This window comes from Bos indicus, chromosome 23 (genome assembly GCF_029378745.1).
Source record: "Bos indicus isolate NIAB-ARS_2022 breed Sahiwal x Tharparkar chromosome 23, NIAB-ARS_B.indTharparkar_mat_pri_1.0, whole genome shotgun sequence".
NCBI classification, from domain to species: Eukaryota; Metazoa; Chordata; class Mammalia; order Artiodactyla; family Bovidae; genus Bos; species Bos indicus.
The window spans coordinates 26590769-26617893 of record NC_091782.1 but is presented as its reverse complement, the minus strand read 5'-3'; the positions used below and the strand labels follow the sequence as shown (position 1 = coordinate 26617893).

The 27125-nt window shown below is 45.7% G+C and overlaps 1 protein-coding gene across 2 annotated transcripts in view; it reads left to right on the top strand.

Annotated features, from left to right (window-relative positions):
- ELOVL5 (ELOVL fatty acid elongase 5) overlaps positions 1-26785 on the top strand; it is a 73214-nt gene extending 46429 nt beyond the window's left edge. Inside the window, exons 4-9 of one of the 2 annotated variants that reach the window (XM_070778132.1) lie at positions 18325-18402; positions 19171-19342; positions 21164-21288; positions 23495-23629; positions 24915-25098; positions 26388-26785. In XM_070778132.1, the coding sequence (XP_070634233.1) occupies positions 18325-18402; positions 19171-19342; positions 21164-21288; positions 23495-23629; positions 24915-25058 (654 nt within the window). In that variant the 3' untranslated portion in view covers positions 25059-25098; positions 26388-26785. Of the gene's footprint in view, positions 1-18324; positions 18403-19170; positions 19343-21163; positions 21289-23494; positions 23630-24914 lie in introns of both variants that reach the window. The other variant, XM_019985990.2, reaches the window with a different exon arrangement.
- Positions 26786-27125: the final 340 nt, after the last annotated feature.

Here is a 27125-nt window from a genome sequence, read left to right as displayed (position 1 = left end):
CCTGGGTTAGGTTCCCCCACGTAAATTTCATAAAGCGAGGTAAAGGTTTTATGATTAAGAATTTATAGATGCTATTCTCATTGCTTTTATGCCAACAGTCTGTGAAATGCTTACAACTCCTTTTTTTGCTTCTTTTCTGTCCTGTTCTAGAGCGAAAGCAGTTTAATTAGCCTCCAAGATGGAGATTGCAGGCCTGGAGGCAGGGGCAGTGACAGGCCTGGGCCCAGCCCTGTGCTCATCTCTGTGTTCCAGGGACAAAGCCGCAGTGAGCTGTCAGGTCTCAGAGTGAACCGCATACTTTCCCATACTTGATAGATAAGAGAGCCATTTCCTTATGAAGGCTCTTATAGAGTTAATTATTACACATAGCAATATTCTAGAGAAAAAATATTTAAGACCATTAAATCTTATAGAACTTAAGTTATCTGCCGAATATATTTCTCAAGCCGTAGAGATATAATCACAACTTCATAATTGAACCTCTCAAACAGCTAATTCACTGGTAAAGAGGGGAAGAAAGTGCTGGGTAAATCGCTGCCAAGTGCATGTGACTGGATTTGGGGGATCTATTAATAAGAGCGTTGTAATAGGAAGTACCAATTTTTCCTCCAAGACAGCTTGGTGGGAACATTAGAAAACGTTGAGCAGTATCTAAGCCCTGAATATAGAGATGGAGGAAATATACAAAGGAGGTTAAATATGTTTAACTCACAACTTAGAATACGTAGAGAAGTAATGGATACGGAGACAATAATCCTTAAATCAAGTTTATAAAAATAGAGCCAGAGCAGATATTCTTGAGTTGAAAATTAACCCTAGTATCCACATTAGATGATATTTACTTTGGATTTTGTCTGACTTTTTTTTTTTCCTGTACTTACATAAACCCTTCAGGAATATCCTGATAACGTATCTTTTGTCAACTTTTAAATTTCATTGTAGCTACTGGTTTTTCCCTTTTTTCTTTTCTTAGCATTTATAGTCCAGTGAATACTAAAACATAGGACAATTATGGGGTTTTATAACGGAACAAATTAAAGGGATCCTGGAGCCCAGCTGGGCCCCTCACTTCAGGGAAGTATGCCAAGAGTTGGATCCATTGCCTGTGGTCACACCATTGGTGTGGTCATGACCATTAGTCTTTATTTATTCTGCTTATCTGTGTATTTGGGTCTGTAAAGAATTTTAAAAATAAATATGTAACCATTGATATTTTTGTTTGTTTAATCCTGTGGTATGAATTCATACCTGTTTGGCAAAGTTCTGGTTTTTTTTTTAATATAAATTTACTTATTTTAATTGGAGGCTAATTACTTTACAATATTGTATTGGTTTTGCCATACAATGACATGAATCCCCCACTGGTGTACATGTGTTCCTCATCCTGAACCCCACTCCCGCCTCCCTCCCCATAAGTTCTGGATTAATATAAATAAAATTAACTGTTGCAAGTAGACAAGAGAAATCTTATTTGAAAGAGGGAGATGAAAATGAAAGGGGAGTCACTGAAGCTTTAAAATGACCTGAAGAAGGAAAATAACCAAATGACTATCTTAAAACTGTGAAATTCAGTTTAAGGTATAGCTTATGCACTTGGTAGAAAGGAAATCAAAAGGAGAGATATGGCTTAACTTTTTTTAATAATTAAATTTATTTATTTTTAATTGAAGGATAATTTTGTTTGTTTCTGCCAAGCATCAACATGAATCAGCCATAGGTATACCTATGGCTTTACTTCTAATTACCTCAGGAACTTGATGTTTATTTCCGGGGAAAAGGTCACAGATCTCTGAATTAGAAGTTTTGTATGTTTGAACAACAGTATGTTTTAGATTGGGATTAGGTGTTGTCTGAGATCACAGTCAGTGGTAAAGGCTTGAAAATAAAGTGTCAAGTTATAAAAGAGAAACAACTAATTTTGTATTACTTACTCAGCTTTGTAAAACTGTGTGCTTACAGTAGACATAAAAATCTTGCAAGCCTTTCTGCCAACCCTGCCCCTGAGGGGCAGGGCATGTTTCATCTGAATGGAAGCCCTACTGTGTTTTCAGATCATCCATATGTCTTTCCCTTCCCTCATCCCCAAGATCAGAGAATCCCCACCCACCAATGCCAGGTTGTGACTTTGCCCTCCTTATTCAGGGCTGCACTGGACTGGGTTTCCCCTGTTGTTCTCAGCCAGTAGAATAACTCCTTAGTTAACATCTCAAACACTCAGGTGGCTGCTCTGTCCTGACCTAGAACTTTTCTGGTGTGTCTGCCATGCTCTCCTGGCCTCTGGGCTCTTGTCACCAAAGCAAGGAGGATCTTACTGCTTGTTGTGTCACAGTCCAGAGGGGAGCATCCTGTGCAGAAATCTAGGACTCAGCAGTAGCAGCAGGAAGCAGTCAGCACGTAGACCTTGAACTTGAATGAAGAGAACTGCTGGCTGCCTTCCTGTACCCCATCCACTCAAACCCCCAAGACCAGGTTCTTCCTTTCTTTGGGTCTCTGCCCCCTAGAAACTCCCGATTTCTTCAGACCCAAACCCGCCTCAGTTTGACAGTCCCTGTCTCATTTCTGAGGACCTGTCTCAAGGTCAGTTCCTCTGTGTCCTCTTGAGGGCTTGGCTCTGAAGCAGTGATCCCAGCCTCTCCTGCCTCCTCATGGTCCCACGGAGCCTAATGCCTTCTCCCCCATCACGGTGTCCTGGGGATGTGCCCTCCAGCCTGTCCCTCACAGGCACCTCACTGGCTGTGGTTACGGTGTTCTTTGCACATCTTTTTTGTCCTGTTGTTAGCATGGCTCCAGCATTGAGACAGAAAAAAGCAAATGTTGGAACCATGTTTTATCAATACTTTAGCAAAGATAAATCACAGACTAAAAACACGATTGTTTTTTGAGTGTTAGTTTGTTTATTCCCTTGCAGTGAGAACTGTGTGTTGGTAAAGTAGTGTGAGAAAATTCAGTAACATGCAACAAAGATTCAGAACATTTAAATATAATTTTAGAAAATGATTGGTTGCCAACTGGATCGGTGATCTGAATTGGCATAGATTCAGAACTTATTCTTTTTTCTTTCCTTTTTCAATTTTTACTTAGAATTGTAAGTTTGAAACTACTTCAGAATATGGAAAATAAAATCACAAATAGTTCTCTAGGTACCTAACAAATATTGACATTACTGGTTTGAGTTTTTTGTTTAAAAAGAAAACATGACAAAAAGGCATCAGAGGTGTAGCCCCTTCACAGATGTAATGTTCTTCTGAAGTGCATGTTTCTTTCCTGGCTATGTTTCTATACATTTTCCACATATGTATGTATATATGTGACAACTTATAGGCTATTTGGAGAGTTGTTTTTTTTTTTAACTTACATGAGTGGTGTATGGCTTATATATACTCTTTTTCAAGTAGCTTTTTTCAGTCAGCATTATGTTTTGAGAAGATACTTTGAATCTTAGGGATTTCATTCATTAGTTTTAACTTCTCTTTATTACTTAACTGTTGGATCAGTCATTTGGTCCATTTTTCTTTGGGTGGACATGTACATTGTTTCCAATTTAACAGTGTGGAGATCCTTGAAGAATTATCTCCCAACACTATCTTTCTCTGTCACAGAAACTTCATTCTTGTTTTGCATTTTGTATTTTTCTGATATAGTACATAAGCACAGTTTCGTTATTTTCCTATTTATTCTCCTAGGCTGCGGTTCTCATGTGCTTTACTAGCTAGAAATAAATGTATATGTTGGCATTTGAGATAAAGGGCTTTTGCAGTTAAGAAGGAATTAAAAAGTACTTCTTTTCTCTCTGATCAGAAACCTCCCCCAAAACAAAAAACAATGCTGCATTGAATGTTCTTGGATGTGTCGCCTGTGCCCATGTGAGTGAGTGAGTGATTTTTGCCAGGCATACAGTTAGGAGTTAATGATTGAATCTTGACACTTTTAATGGGGAAATTTTAATCCATTTTCACTTAGTATGCTCATTATTATTTTAGAATGATTTCTATCACCTTTTGTGTGTAAGTTTTCTTTACTTTTTTGCTTTCTTTCCTGCTTTCTGTTGAACTTTTTTTTCATTTTGCTGATTTGAAAGTTACTTATTATTTAGTAGCTACTTGTAAGTTTTCAACATGCACCTTTGACTTAATAAACTCTAAAGTGAATTGCTGTTTCTACTCCTGAACATTGCAAGGATCATAGATGATTTGGGCTTTGGGCCCCCATCATCCATGATATTGTTGTCAGTGCTTCATTCTGCCTCTTTCTGAGACCCTAAACAGTCATCATTACAGTCCGTGCTTACTGTTTTTTTTTTTTTTTTGTACACTGTTCATCTGTGAAACCCATTCTTTGCTTTGAGCTTCAGTTTTCTTCTGAAGTAGTTCCTTTTCAGTGAAAGCTAAACTCTTAGTCCCTGAGTATCATCTCTGTGTGTGTATGCTTGAACATAATTTAGCAGGGCATAGAATTCTAAACTAGCAGTTATTTTCCCCCAGCACGTTGCAGATTTATTCCAGAGAAGTCTGCTGCAGTCCCATTTTTGTTTGTTTTGTAGGTAACCTTTTTCTTTAAAGATGTTTCTAAACTTGTGTTTAAGAATAAAAACAAAATGTACCTAAATAGTAGTTCACTCTTGTCTCAGGATTGTATGCATCCAAGTCATGGATTCATGTATTTCTTAATTTTGGAAAGTCCTTAGGCTTTGTCTTCTCCATACTTCCTCCTCCTCCATCAGTTCTGTCTGGAACTCCTGTTATATGTGTGGTGGACATTCTCACACCTGCGTACTCTCTCTCGAGTTTTTTGCACCTTTTTTTTCTTCTGCATTCCTCTAATTCACTTGTACTCTCAGTTGGGTCTAATCTGCTATTTCATCCATTTCTAGCTTCAGTTACTATGTATCAAAAATTCACTGCTTGTTCTTTTTCCCACTCCATAACCTGGAATTTTTTTTTTCATCCGTGGTTGGAGATGACTGGGTCTCAAACTTAACCATTTGCTGTACTGCTTTTTAAAATAGTCTTTAAAAAGTGTTCTTTCAGCTGTATCTGTGAGGTCATGCCTCTGGGATAATTGTTATATCTATTGTTGTTATATCTATATCTGTTGACCTTCTTTTTAAAAACAAAAACTGGACGATTTGTTGGCTGTCCTGTGTAAAGCATCTGAAGCTGGTGTCAGTAGGGTCATCTCAGGTAAATGTGGCGGCTGCGACCGGCGCACTAAGCGCAGGCGAAGCGTGGCCAAGAGAAGGTACCCCATGCCCGAAGGGCGGCGGCCAAGAGGAGCTACCCCACGTCCGAGGTCAGGGGCAGCGGCCGAGAGTGCCAGGCTGCGACGGCGCAGGAAAGGCTGAGAGGAGCTACCCCGCGTCCGAGGTCAGGGGCTGCAACGAGAGGAGCTACCCCACGCCTCCACGCCCGAGGCCAGGGGCGGCGGCCGGGAGGAGCTACCCCACGCCTCCACGCTCGAGGCCAGGGGCGGCGGCTGGGAGGAGCTACCCCACGCCTCCACGCTCGAGGCCAGGGGCGGCGGCCGGGAGGAGCTACCCCACGCCTCCACGCCGGAAGCCAGAGGCTGCAGCGGGGAAGACCAACCCCACACCCGAGGCTAGGGGCTGCGGCAGGGAGAACCAACCCCAAGTCAAAGGAGCCGTGGCTGCACGGGCACAGGAGGGCCTAGAGGAGCTATCCCACGTTTAAGATCAGGAAGGGCGGCGGTGAGGAGATAGCCCTCGTCCAGGGTAAGGAGCAGCGGCTGCGCTTTGCTGGAGAACCGTGAAGAGATAGCCCACGTCCAAGGTAAGAGAAACCCAAGTAAGACGGTAGGTGTTGCAAGAGGGCATCAGAGGGCAGACACACTGAAACCATGCTCAGAGAAAACTAATCAATCTAATCACACTAGGACCACAGACTTGTCTAACTCAATGAAACTAAGCCATGCCCGTGGGGCAACCCAAGATGGGCAGGTCATGGTGGAGACATCTGACAGAATGTGGTCCACTGGAGAAGGGAATGGCAAACCACTTCAGTATTCTTGCCTTGAGAACCCCATGAACAGTATGAAAAGGCAAAATGATAGGATACTGAAAGAGGAACTCCCCAGGTCAGTAGGTGCCCAGTATGCTACTGGAGATCAGTGGAGAAATAACTCCAGAAAGAATGAAGGGATGGAGCTAAAGCAAAAACAATACCCAGCTGTGGATGTGACTGATGATAGAAGTAAGGTCCGATGCTGTAAAGAGCAATATCGCATAGGAACCTGGAATGTCAGGTCCATGAATCAAGGCAAATTGGAAGTGGTCAAACAAGAGATGGCAAGAGTGAATGTCGACATTCTAGGAATCAGCGAACTAAAATGGACTGGAATGGGTGAATTTAATTCAGGTGACCATTATATCTACTACGGCAGGCAGGAATCCCTCAGAAGAAATGGAGTAGCCATCATGGTCAACAAAAGAGTACGAAATGCAGTACTTGGATGCAATCTCAAAAACGACAGAAAGATCTTTGTTCGTTTCCAAGGCAAACCATTCAGTATCACAGTAATCCAAGTCTATGTCCCAACCAGTAACGCTGAAGAAGCTGAAGTGGAGCGGTTCTATGAAGACCTACAAGACCTTTTAGAACTAACACCCAAAAAAGATGTCTTTTTCATTATAGGGGACTGGAATGCAAAAGTAGGAAGTCAAGAAACTCCTAGAGTAACAGGCAAATTTGGCCTTGGAATACGGAATGAAGCAGGGCAAAGTCTAACAGAGTTTTGCCAAGAAAATGCACTGGTCATAACAAACACCCTCTTCCAACAACACAAGAGAAGACTCTATACATGGACATCACCAGATGGTCAACACCAAAATCAGATTGATTATATTCTTTGCAGCCAAAGATGGAGAAGCTCTATACAGTCAGCAAAAACAAGACCAGGAGCTGACTGTGCCTCAGACCATGAAGTCCTTATTGCCAAATTCAGACTTAAATTGAAGAAAGTAGGGAAAACCACTAGATCATTCAGGTATGACCTAAATCAAATCCCTTATGATTATACAGTGGAAGTGAGAAATAGATTTAAGGGTCTAGATCTGATAGATAGAGTACCTGATGAACTATGGATGGAGGTTCGTGACATTGTACAGGTGACAGGGATCAAGACCATCCCCATGGAAAAGAAATGCAAAAAAGCAAAATGGCTGTCTGGGGAGGCCTTACAAATAGCTGTGAAAAGAAGAGAAGCAAAAAGCAAAGGAGAAAAGGAAAGATACAAGCATCTGAATGCAGAGTTCCAAAGAATAGCAAGAAGAGATAAGAAAGCCTTCTTCAGCGATCAATGCAAAGAAATAGAGGAAAACAACAGAATGGGAAAGACTAGAGATCTCTTCAAGAAAATTAGAGATACTAAGGGAACATTTCATGCAAAGATGAGCTCGATAAAGGACAGAAATGGTATGGACCTAACAGAAGCAGAAGATATTAAGAAGAGGTGGCAAGAATACACAGAAGAACTGTACAAAAAAGATGTTCACGACCCAGATAATCACGATGGTGTGATCACTGACCTAGAGCCAGACATCCTGGAATGTGAAGTCAAATGGGCCTTAGGAAGCATCACTACGAACAAAGCTAGTGGAGGTGGTGGAATTCCAGTTGAACTATTTCAAATCCTGAAAGATGATGCCGTGAAAGTGTTACACTCAATATGCCAGCAAATTTGGAAAACTCAGCAGTGGCCACAGGACTGGAAAAGGTCAGTTTTCATTCCAATCCCAAAGAAAGGCAATGCCAAAGAATGCTCAGACTACTGCACAATTGCACTCATCTTACATGCTAGTAAAGTAATGCTCAAAATTCTCCAAGCCAGGCTTCAGCAATACGTGAACCGTGAACTTCCTGATGTTCAAGCTGGTTTTAGAAAAGGCAGAGGAACCAGAGATCAAATTGCGAACATCTGGATCATCGAAAAAGCAAGAGAGTTCCAGAAAAACATCTATTTCTGCTTTATTGACTATGCCAAAGCCTTTGACTGTGTGGATCACAATAAACTGTGGAAAATTCTGATAGAGATGTGAATACCACACCACCTGATCTGCCTCTTGAGAAATTTGTATGCAGGTCAGGAATCAACAGTTAGAACTGGACATGGAACAACAGACTGGTTCCAAATAGGAAAAGGAGTAAGTTAAGGCTGTATATTGTCACCCTGCTTATTTAACTTACATGCAGAGTACATCATGAGAAACGCTGGGCTGGAAGAAGCACAAGCTGGAATCAAGATTGCCGGGAGAAATATCAATAACCTCAGATTTGCAGATGACACCACCCTTACGGCAGAAAGTGAAGAGGAACTAAAAAGCCTCTTGATGAAAGTGAAAGAGGAGAGTGAAAAAGTTTGCTTAAAGCTCAACATTCAGAAAATGAAAATCATGGCATCCGGTCCCATCACTTCATGGGAAATAGATGGGGAAACAGTGGAAACAGTGTCAGATTTTATTTTGGGGGGCTCCAAAATCACTGCAGATGGTGACTGCAGCCATGAAATTAAAAGACGTTTACTCCTTGGAAGGAAAGTTATGACCAACCTAGATAGCATATTCAAAAGCAGAGACATTGCTTTGCCAACAAAATTTTGTTTAGTCAAGGCTATGGTTTTTCCTGTGGTCATGTATGGATGTGAGAGTTGGACTGTGAAGAAGGCTGAGCGCCGAAGAATTGATGCTTTTGAACTGTGGTGTTGGAGAAGACTCTAGAGAGTCCCTTGGACTGCAAGGAGATCCAACCAGTCCATTCTGAAGGAGATCAGCCCTGGGATTTCTTTGGAAGGAATGATGCTAAAGCTGAAACTCCAGTACTTTGGCCACCTCATGCAAAGAGTTGACTCATTGGAAAAGACTCTGATGCTGGGAGGGATTGGGGGCAGGAGGAGAAGGGGACGACCGTGAATGAGATGGCTGGATGGCATCACTGACTCGATGGACATGAGTCTGGGTGAACTCCGGGAGTTGGTGATGGACAGGGAGGCCTGGCGTGCTGCGATTCAAGAGTCGGACACGACTGAGCAACTGAACTAAAGAAGAGAGATTTTTTTTTTAAAGGACTTGAATATAAGCTCACTTCCTCTTTTCTGAGTTCTTTCTCAGGGAAGCAGCACCTTATATCAGGGCTTCCCTGGTGGCTCAGATGGTAAAAAATCTGCCTGCAATGTGGGAGACGCAGGTTCGATCCTTGAATTGGAAAGATCCCCTGGAGAAGAGAATGGCTACTCACTCCAGTATTCTTGACTGGAGAATTCCATGGACAGAGGAGCCTGGTGGGCTGTAGTCCATGGGGTCGCAGAGTCAGACACGACTGAGCAGTTAACACGACACTCGCCTCACAGTTGGGCATCAGTGGTGCTGGAGCCCTTTGGCTGGTCCCTGTAGCATCTGTGCACTGTGCTAACAGCGGGGGTGATGGTTGTGCTTGGTCCGGTTGCCTGCACTGCGAGAACAGAAGTCATTTTTTCATTTGAATCTTCTCATCAAAACGTCCGGGACTTCTTTATAGGGAAGATGAAAGACATCGAGCATTTGATGGGACAGGTGTTTTATTTTCCAGCCTCTCTGTAATTGTGGAGTCAGTGCTGTCGACACGTCTCCCCAGGCACCTGCAGCACTGCCTCCCCGCCTCTGGCTTTGAAGGTCCTCAATAGAGCTAGAGCAGTTGCTCTGGTAACATTATATTCTAAACAGCCTTGTTTTTCTTTCCCTTCAGGCTTTCCTAAAATAGATAGGTTATTGTGGGAAAAACCAGATTTGGAAAAACACTTGAAAGACCTGGCAAGTAATTATTGCATTTTATTTAAAAATGATTTTGTTTACAAAAATATTTTGAAAAAGACATTTAGTACTCTTCTGCTTTTGCCTATTGAACAGAGGTGTAGAGAGGCTAAAGTGTTGGTGAGGTTAATACTTACAAGAAAGACCTGACTGTTGCCTCAGACACTTCTTACTCACAGTTCCCTGACAGCTGAAATTCCTTGCTCAGAAAGAAACCTCTCTCGAGGGGAAGCATTGCCTCAGTTACTTGCCCATCCATTCACCTGGCACTGCCCTAGAGAATGCCTGCAGTGGGCACTCAGAGAGAAGGATGCAGCCCAGACAGCCTCTGCCTGAGCTGCATACACAGGGGACGGGGAGGGAAGGCCTTTCAGTAGAGACGAAGCTTTGACGTTGGTCCAGAGCCAGGCTAGACTCTTCTTAACTGACCTGCAGACCTTGTTAACCCGGCCTTGCAGCTGCTGTTAACAAGCTGGTGGTGGGTTGTTCAGTCGTCATTTGGGTTGTCCAACTCTCCGCGACCCCATGAACTGTAGCCTGGCAGGCTCCTCTGTCCATGGGATTTCCATGAATCCTGGAGTGGGTTGTCATTTCCTTCTCCAATTCCTGACCCAGGGATTGAACCCTCATCTCCTGCATTGCAGGCAGATTCTTTACTGCTGACCCACCAGGGAAGCCCGGTATAACAAGGTACCAGTTACAAATGCTCAGCTAAAGCAGACTCAGTTTGCAAAGCAGGAGTCAGTAGGTAAGCTGGAAATCTCTCAGAGGATGCTCTCCTGGGGCTTCTGTATACAGCAAGACAGACCTAGTCACGAGCCTTCAAGTATTTGGGCAAGAAGAGCAGGCACTTGTCTGGAATCACAGCAAAGACATATACAGTACCTGCCTGTGCCTGGTACTGGTCCCGCTCACTCAGTGTTCGTCACATGGTTACTGACTCCATCCTGCAGAGGCAAAGTCCTGGTTGGACCTGGGATTCGAGTCTGAGATTCAGGCCATTGTGCATCACCTTCTCAGAACACTATCTCAGCTTGGGTTTTCTCTCCCAGCCACCTGCAGCCCCATAAAATACAAAATGAGTGTTCTTTGTGGGACGTGTGGAAGCAGCCTACCGGAAACCACCGCTCAGGACACTGAACAGTGAAACAAACTGCAGCGTAAGAGAATAGGGCCCGAGGCTGGGGGAGAATGCCAGACATACCTGTGTCAGGCTGCTCTGAGGACAAGCTGTTTGTTTCTGCTTTGTTCTGAAGCCTCCTCTAGTGCACAGAGCCTGTCCTTATGATGTAACCAAGAATATTGCAGTCAGCTGTAACCCAGGGGTGTTCCTGGTCCTAAGTGGAAAAAAGCACATTTGGAGGTCACGGGTATGAAATTATCTTAATGGGCATCCTTCTGCTCTGGACAGGAGAGATGTGAAATTCAAACCCACATGCTTTGACTTGACCCTGTTCCATAATAGCACTGCTAAGATTGATCAGCTAAACCCTAGAGAAAAGGTACTTTTCATTTGGGAGTATTCATGGTTCATTTTATTTTTTTAATTTTTTTAGACTTTTTGTTTTGGGCTATAGAGCTGCGATTCATGGGGTCGCAAAGAGTCGGACACGACTGAGCAACTGATCTGATCTGATAGTTGATTGACAATGTTGTGATAGTTTCAGGTGAACAGTGAAGGGGCTCAGCCATCCATATACATGCATCCATTCTTCCCCAAACTCCCCTTCCATCTGGGCTGCCACATAACTTTGAGCAGAGTTCCATGTGCTATACAGGAGGTCTTTGTGGTCATCCATTTTAAATATAGCGGTGTGTACATGTCCATCCCAAACTCCCTGACTATCTCTTTTCCCCCTCATCCTTGCCTCCTCCGGCAACCATAAGTTCATTCTTTAAGTCTGTGAGTCTCTTTCTGCATTCTAAGTTGATTTGTATCATTTCATTTTAGATTCCACATGTAAGGGATGTCATACGATATTTCTCCTTCTGTCTGACTGACTTTACTCAGTATGACAGTCTCTAGGTCTTCAGTTCAGTTCAGTTCAGTCACTCAGCCGTGTCCGACTCTTTGCGACCCCATGAATCGCAGCATGCCAGGCCTCCCTGTCCATCACCAACTCCCGGAGTTCACTCAGACTTACATTCATTGAGTCGGTGATGCCATCCAGCCATCTCATCCTCTGTCGTCCCCTTCTCCTCCTGCCCCCAATCCCTCCCAGCATCAGAGTCTTTTCCAATGAGTCTTTTCAACTCTTCGCATGAGGTGGCCAAAGTACTGGAGTTTCAGCTTTAGCATCATTCCTTCCAAAGAAATCCCAGGGCTGATCTTCACAATGGACTGGTTGGATCTCCTCGCAGTCCAAGGGACTCTGAAGAGTCTTCTCCAACACCACAGTTCAAAAGCATCAATTCTTTGGCACTCAGCCTTCTTCACAGTCCAACTCTCACATCCATACATGACCATAGGAAAAACCATAGCCTTGACTAGATGGACCTTTGTTGGCAAAGCAATGTCTCTGCTTTTGAATATGCTATCTAGGTTGGTCATAACTTTCCTTCCAAGGAGTAAACATCTTTTAATTTCATGGCTGCAGTCACCATCTGCAGTGATTTTGGAGCCCAAAAAAATAAAATCTGACACTGTTTCCACTGTTTCCCCATCTATTTCCCATGAAGTGACGAGACCAGATGCCATGATCTTCATTTTCTGAATGTTGAGCTTTAAGCCAACTTTTTCACTCTCCTCTTTCACTTTCATCAAGAGGCTTTTTAGTTCCTCTTCACTTTGTGCCATGAGGGTGGTGTCATCTGCATATCTGAGGTTACTGATGTTTCTCCCGGCAATCTTAATTCCAGCTTGTGCTTCTTCCAGCCCAGTGTTTCTCATGATGTACTCTGCATATAAGTTAAATAAGCAGGGTGACAATACACAGCCTTGACATACTCCTTTTCCTATTTGGAACCAGTCTGTTGTTCCAGACTGTTCTAACTGTCCAGTTCTAACTGTTGCTTCCTGACCTGCATAGGTTTCTCTAGGTCTTATGGTTCATTTTAAACCAAACATCTGCTGAAGGTAAAGATCCAGTGAAAGGTCTGATTTTCCATAAAATTCTTCATGGTTAGAGTGTCTCCGTTGTGTTCTTATTAAGGACTCAGAACAGACAAAGAAGGTCAGAGGAGCTTGGAAGTTCTGTTGGAGATTACATTTGAACCCAGAGTCAGATTTTCTTAGGTGCTGGTCCCACCAGTGCCATGTAGAAGCTGTGTGACTCTGGACCACACACGTCGCTACTCATGTTTCCTTAGTAAAAACATGAACTTGATCCAGGTCTAAAAAAGTACACACTTGTACACACCCACAGGGACAGTCAAATCTGTGAAGACGTCAGCCTCACACACTGTTGGTGGGGTTGCTCACTTTAGCAAAGTCCCTCGGGTCCTAAGATGGTTGAATTTTACCATGGTTAGTGTCTGTTCTCGTGTCTGTTCTCGTTACCTTTCATTCCATTTCTGCTTAGATGGATATAACCACACAGCTCATCAAACTCTCATCACTAAAACCATTAGCCCCTTTTCAAAAGGGATCATCGTGTTGCTCTGAGATCTTGGGATGTCGGGTGAGTGACTGATAAGGGCCACACAGGAGGACGTTTGTCTTCTTAGTGTTTCAGGTGACTTTGTTTTCTTGAGATGCTGCGGTAGCGTTTCAGTAAGTGCCATGGAAGTGGTTATCGTACTACAGGGTATGTGCCCTATTTGTGGTTAAATTGTGGTATTAGATGAGAAAAGTCATCTCTTACCCAGAAAATCAACTTGAAATGCTTCTCTCCATGAACTGCATCATCCAGACCCAGCAGTGATGTTCTCCTCAGTTTTCTTCTTTGAAAAGATGCATGAAACCCCCTTTGCTTATTGAATTTGTCTCATAAGGAGAGAAGAAAGCTTCTAGCTGGGCTTTAATTATAGCTCTGCACATGCTCCTGGCCTAACTAAGTTTGCTTTACTCCAAAGAAGGGGAGCAATGCTTTGCTGTGGTGCTGTTTATGTCTTGGTTACTTGGGAAAAGCCAGATGTAGGGTACCTGGTGCTGCCTCGGTCGCTGGAGGGATCAAGGACTGGGGAGGGTGGTGGCCAGCTGCTCGCCAATGCCTGCTTTTCCATTGGAGCACGGTCCTGCCCTCTCGAGGTGATGCTCAGAAGTCAAGGTTGAACCCTGCTGCCCTCACTTCCGGTACCTCGCCGCTGGCCCCGCCCCCTGGGTCCTCCCCCAGGCTGCAGGGTGCTGAACGTTCAGGGATGGACCAGAGCTGCTCTTGGGAGGAAGCCAGGCCTGTCGAGAGCTTTGTCTCCTCTGAAGCACTCCTCACAGGCTGGAGGGGAGGCCAGGCCTTGGCTCTGAGAGCTTCTGGGCTGTTACTCAGACACACTGTTTTCTTCTGATGGGAACAGAGAGACCAGGGTCCTGATACCGGCCACCTTTACAAAAGGTGCAGAGAGGCTTAGATAAATCAACTTGAACTCCAATGCTCAATCCTCATGTGTTAAATTATCCTGCCCCCTGCTCCCCACCTCCTTTTTTTATCCTATCCCTTTTGAAGCCAAGGATATTCAAGAATTAAAACTTAACATGTCCCCAGTAGGACATTTGATGAGGACTGGTTTTCATCTTGTGAACAGAAGACTTTTTTCCTGCAAATAAAACAGCAGGTCTAGATTTAAGGGACAAGAAGCAGCACCTTGAACTCTGTGGTTAGTTGAGCAGATATTTGTTCAGCATCTCTAGTGTATTAGTCCTCCCTCTGTTGGATTTTGTGGATGAGGGAGCTGCAGCCAGTGCTGCCAAGAACTTAGACAGCAGAGCTTAAGACAGAGCCAGTGACACAGGGCTTAAAGATCACGTGAGCAGATAGGTGTAAGTCATGGTAGGGTTGGCCCAGAGGCAGGAGACCAGGCTTGACCTGGAGTGCTCAAGAGAGCAGTCATGAAGAAATAGAATTTTAGCTGACCTTTGAAGGATAGAGAAAATTTTGAGAGCATTGCAGTTGAAAAGGATAAAGTAATGGTTGTTTCCAGCAGTTACTGTGCTTACCTTTTCTACCAGGCTGGGTGAGATAAGCCTTCCATACTTCATCTCATTAACTTCCCATGGCAACCTGAACAGGAGACAGTCTTTATCCTATTTGAGGAGTGAGGAAACTAAGACCTAAAGAGCTGCTGTCTGTTTTTGTAAATAAAGTTTTATTGGTTTCCCGTTTTATGGTATTTAAGTGCACTCCTCCCCCTCCCCCCCCCCACCCCCGCCATTGGTGATATGATATGAAAGAACTACAAGTTTCTTTTTTTTTTTTAAGTCTACCTTTATTTTGGGGGCTTCCCAGGTGCTGCAGTGAAAGAATCTGCCAATTCAGGAGACTCAAGTTTGATCCATGGGTCAGGAAGATCCCCTGGAGGAGGAAATGGCAACCCACTCCAGTATTCTTGCCTGGAAAATTCCCTGGACAGAGGAGCCTAGCAAGCTACAGACCTTGGGGTTGCAGAGAGTCGGACACTACTGAGCACAAGCACTAACTAACCTTTAATATTGTTGTTTTTTAAAATTTCTTTGGCTGGGAGAGCTCTTCATTGTGGCTTGGGGGCTTAGTTGCCCCACAGCATGCGGGATCTTAATTCCTGGACCAGGGATTGAACCACGTCCCCAGCTTTGGAAGGAGGAGTCTTAACCACTAGACCACCAGGGAAGTCCTTCAAGTTTCTATTTTTAAGAGAAGGCCTCTGTGAACAAAGACTTTACATTCTCTTCTGGTGTATTTGAAAACATTTGCCCCTTCTTACTGTCAAGGGGAAAAAGTACGCATACTTAGAGCAGATGCCCAGAAGTGGTGTTGAGTTTGCTTTGAACTTTCTACGCTGTCTCTACTCGCTGCACCTGTGATCAGAAACATCAATTCAGGAAACAGCCCACTGGGCTCAAGGTGCAGAGTGGGGAGGGGAGCGGTGTGCACTTTATAGAAGAAGAAACAGATTTTGCCCTTGGAGAATGTATCCCACCTGGGAGAGGATCACACCTGTAATCTGGGCTTCTTTGTCTCCATCCTTTAATCCAGTAGAGTTCCAAAAAGTTCTTTTTCTGTACCCTCCAGCTGCAGAAGATAATTTATCAGTTTCCTCATAGGAAAGAAGGAAGGGCAGCAAAGAACACTGAGTTGAGATGACACCTCTCTCCGCTCAGGTTTCCACCCTAGCACAAGTGCTACACACACACACTTTCTCTCTCTCTGTCTCTACTTTAGACTCAGGCTTTATTTCTTGATTGCTGGGACTTCTAATAGGTCTGTATGCAGTATGCTTAACTGGCATGACTTTAGAAAGGGAAAGACCAGAAAGATAATACACCTTCCAATAAATTCTCTGTGGGTCTGGTTTTTTGAAGATAGTATAGTTTACATGTGACCTGTTTTCAAAAAATATTAATGTAGTACTGTAAAAAATTAAAACAGAACCTTTGGAAATAATTTAATCCAGCCTTCTCCTCTTAGAGTAAAACATGATCAAGGGCTAGGGGAATTTAGGTGACTTGGTAAATTCTGCTCCCTACTCCTGGATTATTTTCGTTAGAAAATGATGTGCTCTGAATCATTGTGCTTGTCTTTGGCCACATAACTCGTGCTTTTTTCAGGTGCACAAGATGACAATGCAAAGCAAAAATAACAAGGGAAGTTAGTAGAAGGAAAGTCAGATTGAAGCAGGGTGTTGAGTGTGAGCACAGTGGCTACACCCACTGCTGGCTTCTATCTCTGAGGTCAGACTGGATGGAAGTTGACCTGTTTGTCTTCAGACCCTTGTGATCAGCTGACGTTCCCTGCATGCAGCCCCCGGCCCTAGTCATGCTCTGTGGGAGAACCTTGAGGTTCTGTTGTGTGTCAGTTACATCTTTCTCACAACACTGGTAGGTGAACTGTTTCTTGCTGGAATCAGATAGCATGAAACCAGTGGCTCCCACTCCTAGTTGCACATCCCACTTGCCTGAGTGTGTTGTGAAAGGCCCCACAGTGGCCTGGAGGAGGCCAGCCGTTCGTCATTTTTAAAAGTTCCCCCGGGAAGCCTGTCATACAGCTGGGATGGGAACCACTGTTTAAAGCCAGTGGTTCTGAAACATCAGTTGCCTCGAAAATCACCTAAACAGCCTGTTCTTACACCACGGAATTTCATACCCAGCAATGTCTGATTTGGTGGGTCTAGGGTTGGGCCCCAGATTCTGTATTTCTAGCAAATTCCTGGGTGCTCCTGGGAGAGGCTGCTGTTGGGTGGGAACCACACGTTAAAAAGCACAGTGTTAGATTCTCTGGGGTTTTGGTTCTGACAGTCCAGCTGGGGCCCTGGCATTTGCATGTCACTTGAGTTGCCTTGTGATGCTCGTGCATCTGGACTGGGGAACATGCCAAGAACCACACACTGAGGCCTGGGGGCCGGTTCCTCATTTGGGATCCACGGATGAGCTCAGGCATGAAGTAGACCACCTCTGATTTCTCCTCCCCTGCCCCGTTGACCACCAGAGGGAGGGCCACCAGGAACACTTGAGGACGCCAAAGCTTCAGAAGGAGGTGGTGAGCTGCAGTCTACATGGAGAAAGAGGCCCATCTCGTGGGTGTCTGGCTGGCTGGGATGCAGTGGGTAGACAGTGGACATGCACAGGGGCTCAGATCACACCTTCCCTCTGGAACAGGTCCTTAGGTCCCCCCCAGCAGGTGTTGACCTGGTATGGCAGCTGAGGCCCCCAGGGGGAGCTGGCGACCCTGCACTCTGCCCCTCACGTCAGGGTCCTCTCTGTGGCACTGCAGTGCCCACCCTGCCACAGATGAATTCTGCATTGTGGGCACAGCTCAGTTCTCAGAGGTCTGAGCCATGGATCTGCAGGTGATGCAGAAAACAGTGAAGAGGCTGAGGCTGGACTCAGTTGCCCCAAGCTGGCAGCAGTGGTTCTCTAAGTGAGGGCTCTAGACCAGCCTCAGGTTCACCTGGGAACCTACGAGAAATAGGAATTCTTGGGCCCCACCCCAGACCTGCTGGATGCCCATCCATCTGCCTTTCAACGTGTCCTTAACTTCATTCTGGGCCTACGCATTCAGGTTTGAGAAAGCCAATGGTTTCCCCCGAGGCCGTGGCAGGGCAGGACCCTGATCGGATCAGAGCAGGAGCCCACACATGTTTGGATCCCTTGGGCCTCAGGATTGGGGAGGTGCTTGTGACAGAGGGTTCTGAAGAAAGGCAGCGTGGCCAAGCAGGGCCTGGAGAGGCGGCTGCAGTGGCTCTGGGCCCACCCTTCAGGAAACTGAGTCCCTAGGCTTTTGAACTCCCCCAATTCACCCTCCCCTGTCATCATGGTTTTCTTGCCCAGAGCACCCTTGACCCCGCACAGCCCACAGTCTACATGGATTCTCAAACTATGAAGTCTAATTGCATAGGGCATTTCCTGATTCTGATTTTGTTGGTGACTGGCTTTTTCTCTCTTTTCCTTTTTTCCCCAGTTAGTGACGGGAGTATGGGAAGGCCAGTACAACTTCTTCTGTCAGGGCACACGCAGTGGAGGAGAAGCGGACATGAAGGTACTGGCTCTTTGTTTTCTTAATAAAGAAATTGTACCAGAGACAAGATGGCCATCCAGGTAATCCCTGTGGACATTGTTTAAAAAGAATTTTAAAAGCGGTGTGTGCCCATGGTAAGGGAAATTAAGCAGCCTGGAACGTATAGGAGGGGAACTAAAATCTCCCTGTCTGCAAAAGTGAGTCCTGTTAACATCTTCCAGGGAAGACAGCGTGCATGCGCTTACCAGTATTTGCTCTCTGTTTACATAAACAGGTTCATCAGGTGATGTCTTTAATCATCACCTCTGGGTGTGATCTATAGAGTCCAGCTTCCATACTGGAGTATTTTTCAGGGTTTTGTTTTAAATAAAAGGCTGCAGTCTACCCTCAGCCTGGCAGTCATTTCCTCAGAGCCCCCATGAAGAGCCCCCTGTACGGCATTTCACCAGGCACAGCACAGCACTGGACATCCAGGTTTCTTTCTCGCTCTGCCGTGTGTCCTGTCACCTGCTCCACGCCAGCCCCTGAAATCGGAAGTGCCTTTCTCGTGGTTTTCCTCCTCCGATGGCTCCAGAGGGAACAGGCAGCCTACAGGGATTTGTTAAAGAGTTGTGAAGGGCGTGAAGCCCTTGTAGAGCTTGCCCTGCCTTCACAACCCCCCACCCACCCCCCAGGTGTTCTGGTCAAAGGCCCTGCAGAGAGACTAGCTTCAGCGGGGCTAGTGGGGCGGTGAGGTCCCGGGGTGGGCGCACAACCCTGCGGGAGACGCTGACAGCCCCTTCGTCCTAGATCATCCGCGTCCTATGGTGGTACTACTTCTCCAAGCTCATCGAGTTCATGGACACCTTCTTCTTCATCCTCCGCAAGAACAACCACCAGATCACGGTCCTGCATGTGTATCACCACGCCAGCATGCTCAACATCTGGTGGTTCGTGATGAACTGGGTCCCCTGCGGCCACTGTGAGTCTGAACGTCTTTGGGGACAGGTGTGAGCAGAGAGGCTGAGTTGAAACTAAGGCTCTGAGGGGAAAGGTGCCGTTTCTGCAGGTTTCTGGGTCAGGCCTTTGACCGTGGTGTCCAGATTCCCTTTAATGACAGTCTGCGTGGCCTGTGCACTCAGCAAGCCGACAGATCCTTCTTCTGGTTTGGGGCACACCCTGTGCTAATGTGGCAGGATGAGGGAAAGACCAGATTCCAGTCTGGGGCACTTGAACAAATCTGGGCAGAATTTTCTGTTCCAGGTTGTTTATCCTTGTTTCTGTACACATTTGGAAGGTGTTTGACTGGCAGGGACAGACCAGGAAGATGGAAACGTGCCAAGGAGTGGGCTTCAGGGAACAAGCTTTCGCTGCAGTACCTCAAGGTGTCTGCACATCCTCTGACATAGTGACCCTCACATTCCTGGAGCATGTTTAGCTGGGCAGCTTCTGGGACAAGCACCAACATTTGAAGTAAATTCTCTAAGAAGGATATGGAAAGCTTGTGGTCTGGAAGTGTCCCGTAGTTCCCTATGATGAGGTTGTCCCCGTCGGGTTCAGCCCAGGAGGGCTAATATGTCCCGGTCAGAGTTCCTGATATCCATCACAAACTTGATCCTCTCAGTCTGCTCACGTGTTTTCCCCCAGGATAGCACCGCCCTTGATTAACTTGGCCCACCAGGATGCACACAGTTAGAGGAATCTAGAACCAGCAAGAGCTTTCCAAGTACAGCTCCTTCCACTTTGGGAGAACCCTGAGACAGTAGAAGGATTGGTAGAGCTCGCGCTCCCTGGCTGTAGGTTATCTGACTTAACTTTCTAATAGAAACGGCACCTGCCCACATTTTAAAGTGTGTTAGTCACCCAGTTTTATCCAACTCTTTGTAACCCCAAGGACTGTAGCCTGCCAGGTTCCTCTGTCCATGGAGTTTCCCAGGCAAGAATATTGGAGCAGGTAGCCATTCCCTTTCCCAGGGCGATCTTCCTGGCCCAGGGATTGAACCCGGGTCTCCTGCATTGCAGACAGATTCTTTTACCGTCCGAGCTACCTGGAAAGCCCCAATGGAAGAAGGCTTTAAATGTCAGATCCCGCAGAATGACAAATGAGAAACAACCAGAGAATGGATATGACTCGTCCAAGGTCACACCCCCAGTTACTGTCATAGCCCAGCCTGACCACAGAGGGAGGGGAAAGCTGGTTGCTTTGCTTGGTTGCTGGCTATGGGGGCAGAGGACCGAGAGTCTGAGAAAAGACCGGGTGATTCTACTGGAAATGACAGATTGTGACGTAAATAATGGATCTCTCATCTCTAAGGAACTGGGCTCTAGACTCTGTCTTACTGATAAGGATATATGGCCTCTGCACCACAGCCCTCCTCCCCAGACCTCAGCAAATGTGTAGAGACGGCCAGCTTTGAGCTTCCCACTCTTTGCGGCTGTCTTTCCCCAAGGCTTCAATGCAGTATCGGGGCACTTGGGCAGCATCCTCTGGGAGTGGGTGGCGGCCAGGCAGCAAAGCCTTTAGCTTCCAGAGCGAGGTGGGTGGTTCCTGACTCCTGGTTGGATGCCCACCTGATAGCTGACCCTGGGCTTGAAGCCTCTTGACGGCTGCCTGCCCGTGTGGAAATTGATTTCTGGTCACACGCCCGTGCAGTGCCAGCTTGCTGCTGCAGTGTTTGCCTGTTCAAAAACTTTTTTTTTTTTTTTTTTTCATTTTTGAATTTAAAAAGAATCTTGGATTTTGTTACCTGTCACATACAGGACACTGATGCATCCTCCTCACCAATTCCCTCTGTTCCTACAGCTTACTTTGGCGCCACACTTAACAGCTTCATCCACGTCCTCATGTACTCGTACTACGGGCTGTCGTCCATCCCGTCCATGCGGCCGTACCTCTGGTGGAAGAAGTACATCACGCAGGGCCAGCTGGTGAGTCAGGCAGCCTCTTTCTGCCAGCACTTGCCGCCTGGGGGGCACTGAGCTCTTCCTGGGCCGCCCTTGCTGCCCTCCTGGCTTCGGTGTTGTTGACTAGCTCCTGAGAGGTGCCTTTCCCATCCTTCCTCTCTCTCGATCCAGTTAAACACCTTGAAGTGAGCAGAGCGGAGAATTCCATCCATTTCAGTCAATGGAGACACCACGCCAGTGGGCAGGCAGCTAGTTGAATCGGGGAACAAAGACTAAACAGAATCCTTGGACTCTTAAGTTCAGCCCTTTCTTCTTAGTTTGTGCACAGAACATCCATGTGTGTCCGTGTTTTCTAATTATAATCCAAATCCAAGGTGCGTCTGTGTGCCTATGTTTCCAGGAGTGCCAGGATTTGCTGGGAGGAGCGCGAGTCCAGGCTGTGCTAAGTCGCTTCAGTCATGTCCGACCCTTTGCGCCCCTATGGACTGTAGCCCGCCAGACGAGCCCAGCTTGCCAGTAGGTTACTAGGCAGCAAGGATGCAGGTGCCAGGCGACCGCTCAGCCCGTGTGGTGGCGGGGATGGCACTGCAGTGCCCCAGGTGACAGCCCCTTCCTGGGCCCACGTCCCAGCAGCTGTTTGCACTTGATGGTTATTTCCCACCGTCCTTGTTAAAGCTTTCCTTGGTTGTCAGTATACTATATAGCCTTTTCTTCCCCCCTTGTGATTTCTTTCATAAACTGATTACTAATACTATCACTACTGTTCGAATGCTGACATTCCTTGAGCTTACCACGTGCTCATGTCAAGCGAGCAGTTTTACAGGGATTGTTCCAGTAGCCTGATTTTATGTTGTTATCCCCACTTTATAGAGGAGGATGCGGAGGCGATAGCCTAGGGCTAGCTGACTCGTTGACATTAGATACTAAATTCTTAGCCCTGGTCTTGCCTTCTTAACACATTCTTTTCTAAGGAAACCAAGCTGATTCAGATCCCTCTGTGTCAGTTGTGATTCTTCAACGTTGCAAAATAACCATCTGGGGAAAAAAAATTTGAGAAGAGCTTCTGAGCTGCTTCTGTGTTTGGTGTTTCATTAGCACCTCTTTGCCGGCTGCCGGACGATCCTTGTTGTGTCCCCTCACCCACTTGTGAGGAAGACTCACTGTTCATCCGCCTCCTCATTACACATGAGAAGTGATGCCAGGCTTGACTTGCTGCACGTAGTGTGGTTCTGCTGAAGCCACATGTAGAGCAGGCTGGAGAGCTGGTCTCCTGTTGGCCTCTGCCCTTTGAGGTGGACGATTGCACCTAGTTTCCCTGTATTTATTCTATGCGCCACTTACAGTTACTTCTCAGTCTAGAAAACTTACCTTAAAAAAAGGAAACAACAACAGCAACAACAAAAAAAAAACAGTTCCCTACATAGAAACACTGAGAGGTGGCCCGAAATCCCGTGGGCGGAGCCTCGTCCTCCACTCACTCCTTAAAGGTCCCCGTCCAGCAGCTGTCCCTTATCTTAACCCCTTCTCGCCGTTTCCCTGCTTCTCAAGATGTACCTGCCAGAAATAATCTATGGAATTAGCACTATATCCTAGGAAGAAAGTAAGTCTGTCTCCCAACCCCAGCCTTCACCAAATCAGAAGGTCCACGGATAAGGAGGGGGAAAGGGTCCCATGGGATTGCACACCCTGCAGTGAGGTTCCTGGTCCCTCTAAACATACACTCCATGCCCATCCTTCCTTTATGAAGAATTAGCAAAAAGTACGGTTGCATCTCCTGTACTGTATTTCTGAAGTGTGTGTGTGTGTTGGGTTTTTTAAAATGTTTTCTCTTTTTTCCTTCCTTCCAGCTTCATTGAGAGCTAATTCACATATAATACTGTATTAGTTTACAGTGTACAACATAAGGATTTTGATGTGTGTATGTTGTAAATCTACTCCCAGAACTTCCAAATATACAATGAAAGCGTTGCTGGCTATTCCCCGAGCTTTAGAGAAGGTGACTGCAGCAGTTGGAAAGGGAGGAGTGTACACATAAGACAAACACAGATGCATAAGAGGTTTGGGATATGTTTAGCATATGCTTCATGATTTTGAAATGACCTCTGTACCTACAGAAAGGTTAGTAAGTGTTCATTCCCAGACTCGGGGGTGCAGGGTACAGCGCCCATTTGGCAGACGCCTTGACCTTGGGCCATGGCCGCATATTCAGCTCTGTCTCCTCCCCACCCAGCTTCAGTTTGTGCTGACCATCATCCAGACCAGCTGTGGGGTCATCTGGCCGTGTACCTTCCCTCTCGGTTGGTTGTATTTCCAGATTGGATACATGATTTCTCTGATCACCCTCTTCACAAACTTCTACATTCAGGTAAATCTCACTCTTCTGTGGTGATTGGGATTTGGGGTCTTTGCAGCCAAGGCCCTCATTCATTCCTTTATTGAGAAGCCCCTGCCTTGGCAGGAGCAGGGTGGAGGTGGGGTCACTGCCACTGTGGAAGGTGCTGAAGTCTGGCCAGACCTTGGAGTTCTGGGGCTTTGGCACAAGAGGTTCCAGGTCTCTGTGGGAAAGCAGAGCTGTCCCGTTCTGCTTCCCTGGGGCTGCTGCAGACATGGCATAGATGAGTCTCAATCTCAGTCTCTCAGCCCCACTGCCCTGAACTCCAGGGCTAAATTAAATATCTGAAGAATTTTCCATTACAGTCCCCAGCTACAGAAAGAAATCAGCCTTTTTTCCCAGTTTTCTTACACTTCCTCCCCACACTGCTCAGGCTTGGGGGCGCAGATCGTTCCCAAGTGCATGATGTGGTGTAGGTTTCTGCCCACAGAAGGGTTTGTTCAGGGCTGATGCTTTGGGGGAGCCTGACCTGTGTGGTCACTGTTGACTCTCCTACTTCCCATTACCCCTGGGTCTCGTGTGTCCCTGCTCCGTGAGCTGGGCCTGGCTCCGAGCAGGCACAGGGGCTGGGCAGGAGCAAAATAAGAGTCCCTGAGCAGAGGCAGGAAAGGCAGATCACATGCAGCAGCACCAGCCCCCCTCCATGCCAGGGTGGGGGGTGCCCAGCACATTTGGCCTCCCTGCGCCCCTTCCAGACAGACACCTTTTCCCAGACATATCTGGGGTGGCAGCTCTGGGTTGCATCTTCCTCCTGCCTGGCTGGTAGCTCATGCTGCACTTCAGGGCAAGGACAGATACAAGGGAGGTTATTAAAGAAAAGATGGGGCCCAACAGAGCTGAAGTCATACCTGTTTTGACTGCCATTCATGGCAGAGTGCTGTTGTAAGTAAAGGGCCAAGACAGTTGCTACAGCCACGAGACAGTTTGAAGGCAGAGGATGTGAGTGACAGCGGGAGACAGCAGGGCAGAGCCGAGTGAAGTGTGAATTGTATTTTCAGTCTAATCATCAAACAACATCCATACCTCTGCCCGTGATTCAGTGAACATACCCAGGCTGAGCCTCAGAAAATGAAAGAATGATTGAAACCAGTGGCAAAAAAAAAAAAAACCCAAAACATTTTCCAGGTCGCTTGGGCACAGACATTCCTTCTTAATACGGTAGCACCGGTCCCCAGAGGCTCTTGCCCTGGCATTAGGGATGTGGCCGGGCCCCACCCCCACCCCCGCCGTGGCTCCCATCTGCCCTTATGTGTTGCAGACCTACAACAAGAAGGGGGTCTCCCGGAGGAGAGAGCACCAAAAGGACCACCAGAACGGCTCCGTGGCCGCCGTGAACGGCCACATCAGCAGCTTTTCTTCCCTGGAGAACAATGTGAAGCCGAGGAAGCAGCGGAAGGACTGAGGTCCGAGGGTTGGCAGCCTCTGAACCACATCGTCTGATTGTAAGCACATCTGAGTTGTGCCCGATGCTCGTTAACAGCTGCTGTAACTAGTCAGCCTACAATAGTGTGACTCACGTAGGACCTCTTCCATCAATTCCAAACCCCTAGAAAATGTAGACAGATTATCCAAGTAGGCATAAGATTTTTTAACATTTCTGGGCTCTCACCGACCCCTGCGCTAGACTGTGGAGGGCGTGTTATTGTAGTACACGACACTGCTGTTGCCTTATTAGTTATAACATGATAGGTGCTGAATTGTGATTCACAATTTAATAACACTGTAATCCAAACTTTTTTTTTTTAACTATAGATCATGCATGTGATTGTAAATTTGTATAATGTTGTTACAGTAGAGAAACACACATGCCTTAAAATTGAAAAAGCAGGGCCCAAAGCTTATTAGTTCAATTAGGGTATGTTTCAAGTTTTTATTCATTTCTTATAGCTCCGTTCAGAAAAATCAACAACCATGATTTATGAAACCTAACGTGTGACACAGAACTTCAGGTGACTTGTCTGTGTGAAATCGGCACCTTCAGTTTTTGTAATGTTGGCTTTAAATCAGGCAGGTTCAGATCTAGTGGAACAGTCAGTTTAACTTTTTAACAGATCTTATTTTTTTATTTTGAGTGCCACTATTAATAATGTAAAAAGGGAGGGAGGAGCTAAAGCAGTCTTGATGAAACTTAAATATATATTCTTTGTCTTCAAGATTTCAGGAAGTGTGTAGGATGAGTAGGCTGTTTTAAATGTCAGAAGTGTAAGTGTTTTTATACAGGAAACAAAGCCCATTTTGCTTTCCACTTAGAGAAGATATATACTTTTCAAGAGACATAACTGAATAGTTAACCATTTGACAGAGGCCCATAGATGAGCAGTGCGGGGACCAGTTGCCAGGGTCCAAATTCGGATTGATTTCTCTACTGCTATCTGTTTTGACACAAACTTCCTTTGAAAATGTGCCTAGCTTACCATAATGAATGGGGAAGGGTGGGGTGGGAAGGACTTTAGAAAAATTCAAGGTAAAATTAAACAGATAGCTGCAGCATGAGAAAACTGGAGAACTGAGTAGAGATGGTTTGGTTAATGTGAATCTAATAGCACCTGTAAGGTTTTTTTTTCCCTGCTCCGACTCTAAAGATTTGTTTAGAAACGCTTGTTTAAAAATAAGACTGCTTATCATAAAATCATGTCTCATACCCTAGAAGCAGGGGTCAAACAGATAGACTGTTTTGTGTGTGTGTCATTTTAAAGTGTTGGAATTTAGCCTCTGAATACCTTCTCCACAGGAGGAAAAATACATTCATTGAACCACTCGTGACACATCTGAGAAGGTCATTGACAATGTATAAATGAATGGTTTGATATTTATGTAAATATCAGTTTATCATGCTTTAATTTTGCACATTCATATTACAGGGAGCCAGTTGGGTTCTCTTAATTAGTCTTGTGGGTTTTCTGTTTGGAAGGAGTCACGGCATCTGTTTACATTTACCTTATCAAATCTAGAATGTGTATATTTGTAAATGTATGTCTTCCTAGGTACTAGTTTGAGAATGTCTTTACATATTTCAACACAGAAACTATAACATTCAATAGTGTGCTGTCAAAGTGTGCTTAAGCTCATCTGGATATACCCACAATGTTAAATAATGTCTAAAATTAATCATTAAAACGTTTTTGATTACCTGTGCTTGGTTTTACATTGTTAATATGCTGCTAATTCTGAAAGACTGGAGAAAAGTCTTCTTTTCTTCACCATCTAGAAGTCACCCAAAAAAATGATGTAAATAATTCAGTTTGGAAGGTTATACTGTGGCTCAGCTCACATTAGGAGGGATCCCCACATTGTTAGGCATGATGGTGGCTGCATCCCAGTTCCTTCCTCTAAGCCTTCCCTGGTTTCCATACTAAAGGCCCCAGCTCTGAGCCCACTCCTTTTTCTTCCCTCCCCTCCCCTCCCCCTTCCTTTCCCCAAGCTGTTACAATTACTTTCCTAGATCTAGACCAGAAGTCTGCACATTTTT